The following is a 5,603-nucleotide window of genomic DNA, read 5'->3' on the forward strand; positions in this document are numbered from 1 at the left end:
GGGGGTATGGAGGTCCACAGGGGAGGCCACAGGGAACCTCGGCCCCTGTCGGCTGAGTTGGAACTGCCCTCAGAGTCACATCTTGACACCTAAACCCAGGATGCTCTCCAGCACTCCCACCCTCCCTGGCCCAGGACAGGCTGTGGGTCCAGGAACCTGTAGCAGCCTGATCTGAGGAGGAAGGCTCGGAGGACCATCCAGTGGTCCTCTGGAAAAACCCACAAGAAGACAAGAGTCCCTGGATTCCACTTCAGGGGCAGGCATCCTGCCTTGGATCTGACCCCATGAGGAACCCTGCACTGGCCTGGGGACTGTGGTTAACCGGCCAGCCCTGGCCCTGCCTTTATGGGTCCACATTGCAGGAGAGCGGTGGACAGAGCTCCAGAAAGATAAAAACCTAAGAGCTGTACCAGTGGAGGGTCCACTCTCTGCCCTGGGAGAGTGACCGTGGCAGCTAAGGGATGTGACTTGGGGTAGGCTGGGTGTGCTGAGGGAGCCAGCAGGCTGGCCAGGGCCCCTGAGGCAGGTGAGTGCACATGCTTGGAGATCACAGCTGAAGGTAACCTCTGCTGGACCCAGGGATGTGGATGCCATGATTAGGTCCCAGCCTGGTCCGCAGGGGCCACGGGGCCACGGGGCGTAGCTGCGTGGTCCAGAAGGACCAGTACCCTGACCTCTTGGCTCCCCCAACCCTCAATCGTCTCTGGGATGGCTGTGGGAAGCAGTGGACGTCCTGAGCTCAGCCACTGGGGCTGGCAGACGGCTGCTCACACCTGAGCTGCTCAGGCCGGTGACTTGGGCTGAGGTTGGCAACCCGTGGGGTTGGATGAGTCTGTGCTGTACAAAAGGCAGAGGACAGGCTCAGGTCCAGACGAGGGCCCTGAAGAGCTAGGCTGGCTCCGGCCCCGACAGAGGAGGTCGAGGTGGCCTCCCTGGTAGAGGTGGACAGCAGCTGGGCCTGGAGGGCAACCAGGTGGGTGGAGAGCCGGGGAGGGCTCTCCAGGCACGGGGTCAGCAGGGCAAAGTAACTGGGAGGGAGGCGGAGTCAGGGAGGGACCTCGGGCTGCGGGCTTTGAGGTCAAGCCCGGGTAAAAACGAAGGCCCGGGGTAGGCAGAGTGGAGCCTCAGCCCACCCGGCGGCTGCGAGTCCCGGGGCGCTGTCGCCCGGCGGGGTCCCGCAGGGGGCGGAGGTGCCAGCCGCTCCAGGCCACGGGCGCGCCGGGGTGCGCGGACTGCCGGGGAGGTACGAGCACAGCCTGGGGTATCGGGGGCGCCTCCCGGACCCCGCCGCTCCTCGGGACCCCGCCGCCGCATTCCTGGCTCAGCCGCCCGCGCCGGGCCGGTGTAGCCGGTGACCTTCCCGGAACAGCCTGGGGCGGGGCCGTGGCCCCGCCCCTCCCGTGCGACGCCATTGGCTGGGCCCCGTGCCCTTTGCAAACACCGGCTCCCATTGGCTCTCGCGGCCCCGCCCCGCACTCCCGGGCCACCGCCCGCGCGGGAGCTGCGCGTGCGCGGGGGCGTGTGTGAACGCGGAGAGGTGACGCACCACTCCGCGCCGTGCGCCTCCGCGACTCCGCTCCCGCCAGCTAGTCCCAGGCGGTTCGCCGCGCCCCCCGCCCGCCCCCGCCCACTCCGGAAGGCGCGCCGGCCTCTTCCCGCCGTCACCTCGGCAGCTTACGCAGGTTCCAGAGGCGACCCCCGCCGCTCAGCCCCGGCGGAAGGGGGCGGGGCCCAAGCTCGGCCCGCCCCCGCGGAGGGATACGCGCGGCCGCGGCCCAAAACCCCGGGGCGAGGCGGCCCGGGCGTGTGAGCAGCTCGGCCCGCTGCGTGTGTCGTCGTGGTCCACGGGAGGCTTGGCCCGGCAGTGCGCCGCCCGGACGGCCTCGCCCGAACAGGCCCGCGCTCCGAGGCCGGCGCTCCGGCGCACCTGCCCGCTGTCCGCGTCAGGGCTACGCGCGGCCCGGAGAGGCCGTCCTCCCGCGTCCTCCACCGCGCGGGGAGCCGGGCCGGGCGAGAGGCGGCGCGGAGGCCGGGGGCCCGCGCCCGGCCGCCGCCCGCGATGCTGCTCTCCAAGTTCGGCTCCTTGGCGCACCTGTGCGGACCAGGCGGCGTGGATCACCTCCCGGTGAAAATCCTGCAGCCAGGTATGCGGGGGCCGGGAGTGTGGGCGCGCACCGGGGTTGGGCGTCCACCGGGGTCGGGGGGCCGAGCTCCCCGGTCGCATCAACCCCGCCCGTGCGCTCTCCACAGTCAAGGCAGACAAGGAGAGCTTCGAGAAGGTGTATCAGGTGGGCGCTGTGCTGGGCAGCGGCGGCTTCGGCACGGTCTACGCAGGCAGCCGCATCGCCGACGGGCTCCCGGTGAGTCTAGCCGCCCGGCACCCGGGATTCTGGGCCCGCGCGCGTCGTTGCGTCCGCGTGGGCCTGACCACTGGTCCCCTCCCCCCAGGTGGCCGTGAAGCACGTGGTGAAGGAGCGGGTGACCGAGTGGGGTAGCATCGTAAGTGTGGGCTGGGGGGCGGGGGGCGCCGGGCGGAGTGGAGGCCGCGGGCGCCGGGCGGAGCGCGCTGACCGCCGTGTCCCTTAGGCCGGCGCGGCTGTGCCCCTGGAGGTGGTGCTGCTACGCAAGGTGGGCGCGGCCGGAGGCGCGCGCGGGGTCATTCGCCTGCTGGACTGGTTCGAGCGGTCCGACGGCTTCCTACTGGTGCTGGAGCGGCCCGAGCCGGCGCAAGACCTCTTCGACTTCATCACGGAGAGGGGCGCGCTCGACGAGGCCCTGGCGCGCCGCTTCTTCGCGCAGGTGCTGGCCGCCGTGCGCCACTGCCACGGCTGCGGGGTCGTGCATCGCGACATCAAGGACGAGAACCTGCTGGTGGATCTGCGCTCAGGCGAGCTCAAGCTCATCGACTTCGGCTCGGGCGCGCTGCTCCGCGACACGGTCTACACCGACTTCGACGGTGAGCGCCCTCCCCGCGGCGAGGGCCGAGGGGCTGGCGACTGTTGGGGCCGCGCGCCGCGCTGGCTTGCCCAGAGCGGGGCCTCGGGCCGTTGGGTCCGGCAGGTTGGGGCGCGGGGCGGACTCCAGACTCCTCTTGGCCGGGCCCGGACCACGGCGCCGCCTCGGGCCTCTTCTGCGCGCGTGCGGAACGTGGGGGCGCCGCGCAGAAATCCCCGCATTGCGGTGCCGGGGAAGCCGGGGCTCCCTGCCCCTCCCCTTCCCGGTATCCTCACCTCACATCTGTTTGTTGTGAAACCGGACCCCGCGCTCATGTGATCCGCCTCCCGCGCCGGGCCAGTTGGGGGGGCGGGGCGGCCGGCGCCGGGGGAGGCCACGCCTGCCGGGGTTTTTCCAGGATGAGGACGGCGGGATTTCGCGGCGGATCCCTCCCTCGGCTCCAGCGCGGAGAGGATCAGCTGGGAGCGAGGGGTCTCGGTGTTCGAGCGCTGCCGGCCTCGTGAGGCGCTGGCCCGGCGGCCGGTCTGCTAAGCCCCGTGTGTCCCCCAGGCACCCGCGTGTACAGCCCCCCGGAGTGGATCCGCTACCACCGCTACCACGGGCGCTCGGCCACCGTGTGGTCTCTGGGCGTGCTGCTCTACGACATGGTCTGCGGGGACATTCCCTTCGAGCAGGACGAGGAGATTCTCCGGGGCCGCCTCTTCTTCCGCAGGAGGGTCTCCCCAGGTGCGCTGAGGGGCTGGGCCTGCCACTGGCGGCGAGGTGTCGCGGGGCGGCCTTGTCCTGACCCTCTGTTCTCCCACAGAGTGCCAGCAGCTCATTCAGTGGTGTCTGTCCCTGCGGCCCTCGGAGAGGCCCTCGCTGGACCAGATCTCTGCCCACCCCTGGATGCTGGGGGCTGAGGGGGGCACCCCGGAGAGCTGTGATCTGCGGCTCTGCGCCCTGGACACGGACGATGGGGCCAGCACCACGTCCAGCAGCGAGAGCTTGTGAGCAGGGCCTGCACCTGGCCGTGGGAACCAGAGGGGACCCCTGCCCTATCCCCGGGCCCTGCGCTGGACCGGCTCTGCCGGGCTGTCTGCTCCTTGCGAAAGCAGTGATCTCTGACCCCTGGTGACTTTTGCCTTTGGCACCGGCCCGGTTCCTTTGCTTTGAGTGCCTTTTCGAACGCTGCTCTCACGGGACTTAGTTTTCTCAAGCTCTGTCTGTCCAAAGACACTCCGGTCCAAGCCAGGTCCCGCCTGCCCACCGCCGGCGCTTGACCCGAGACCGTCCCTCTCCTGTGCTGCTCCGGAGGTGGCCCTGACCTCCCCGCCCCTCCACGTCTGACGTGTCGGACCAGGAGCACTCCCGTGTCCTGTGGCCTCGTCTCACGTGGGCACAGGGTCCCTCATCATCCCCCCCCACCCTCGTGTCTCGGTGTTCGTCTGGGCACGTCTGTGCACAAGCAATGCAACGTTCAGGCCTTGCTGCCCGCCCGCCCACCCGATGCGTGTGCAACCGTCTTATTTATGGTCTGACCCCGAGGAGGGCTATTTATTGTTTAATTTATTTGTCCAGGTTCCTCCCTCCCAGCAGCCCTACCTCCTCAAGGCCTGTGGACAGAGGAGGGGGTGGCTGTGCGTGTGGACCCCAGGTCCCAATCCTACCCGTGTCTGTCAGAAGGTGGACTTGTGCAGTGGCTAATTTAAGGGGAGTGGGTGACCCCGCCACCTTGCGGCTCTGCGCCCGTGGGGGGTGGGTTTTAAATTATTGACCTTGTACAGTCTGCTTGTTGGCTCTGGAGGCTGGGGGGTGGGGGGACAGAGTCTCAAGCCTTTAATTTATTTCAGCGGTTGTGTTTGTGTGGTCCCGGTGTGCGTAGGCACTGCGGATAGGGTTTTCTTTCAGTTCGAGAGTGAGATGTCTGGAAATCATATTTTTTTATACAGGTATTTCAATTAAATTGTTTTGTATTAAATGGCTACTTTGTGTTTACTGGGCTCGGTGGGCTGGGGTAAGGGAAGAGCTTGGGGAGCAGGGGCCTCTGGTCCCTGCATAGCTGCTCTGCGTTTCCTGTGGGGAGGTGGCAGCGTGAGGGGCTCAGGCGCTTGCCTCCCAGCTTTTGGCCTTCTTGCTACCCCACTCGGACCCTGCTGCCCCCAGAGGAGCGGGAAACACGCTGTGCCCGCAGGGGCCCCTGGGGGAGGAGCAGGGAGCCAGGCCCTGGGGGGTTGGCAGCACGAGTCTGGAGCCATGTCTGGCAGTGGCCCCAAGAGGCTGGAAGGGGTTCTGAGGGACGAGGAGAAGTTTGCCAGGGGAAGGGGGTGGGAGGTGTTCCAGGTGCAGAGGACAGGTGGCGCGGTTGGGCCCCGGCCTGACAGGTGCAGGGTGAGGTGGCCGATGGGAGCCGCGGCCAAGTCCAGGTGCGGACACGTGGGCCAGGCTGCAGTGTGAAGGGCAGTCCGCGGAGCGGCTGGCCATGCCCTGCCCCGCCTCCACGGGAGCCCTGTGCTGGGTACCTTCTCGTGCTGGGGCAGGTGCTGGAGCCCCCAGTGGGCCAGGCACACGTCCTGGAGCCCCCAGAGGCCTGTCCAGGTCCCGTGTCACATGCCCGCAGGTGGGTCCTGGGAGCAGAGTTGGACAGAAGGGCGTCGGGGGCCGAAGGT

General features: G+C 68.6%; 1 protein-coding gene across 1 annotated transcript; it reads left to right on the plus strand.

The window, feature by feature from the left end:
* Window positions 1-1,799: 1,799 nt before the first annotated feature.
* Window positions 1,800-4,915, plus strand: PIM3 (Pim-3 proto-oncogene, serine/threonine kinase). Its single transcript, XM_007126773.4, has 6 exons — window positions 1,800-2,144; window positions 2,251-2,360; window positions 2,449-2,499; window positions 2,587-2,956; window positions 3,505-3,681; window positions 3,761-4,915. The coding sequence occupies exons 1-6, from the start codon at window positions 2,060-2,062 to the stop codon at window positions 3,946-3,948; spliced, it is 981 nt and encodes a 326-aa protein (XP_007126835.1). The 5' UTR covers window positions 1,800-2,059; the 3' UTR covers window positions 3,949-4,915.
* Window positions 4,916-5,603: the final 688 nt, after the last annotated feature.

Source organism: Physeter macrocephalus, chromosome 6 (assembly GCF_002837175.3).
Source record: "Physeter macrocephalus isolate SW-GA chromosome 6, ASM283717v5, whole genome shotgun sequence".
Classification (NCBI taxonomy): domain Eukaryota; kingdom Metazoa; phylum Chordata; class Mammalia; order Artiodactyla; family Physeteridae; genus Physeter; species Physeter macrocephalus.

Coding starts and splice junctions, on each gene's coding strand:
- PIM3 (XM_007126773.4), top strand. CDS start 2,060: ATGCTGCTCTCCAAGTTCGGCTCCTTGGCGCACCTGTGCGGACCAGGC. Junction 2,500..2,586: donor TGACCGAGTGGGGTAGCATC/GTAAGTGTGGGC, acceptor CGTGTCCCTTAG/GCCGGCGCGGCTGTGCCCCT. Junction 2,957..3,504: donor GGTCTACACCGACTTCGACG/GTGAGCGCCCTC, acceptor TGTGTCCCCCAG/GCACCCGCGTGTACAGCCCC.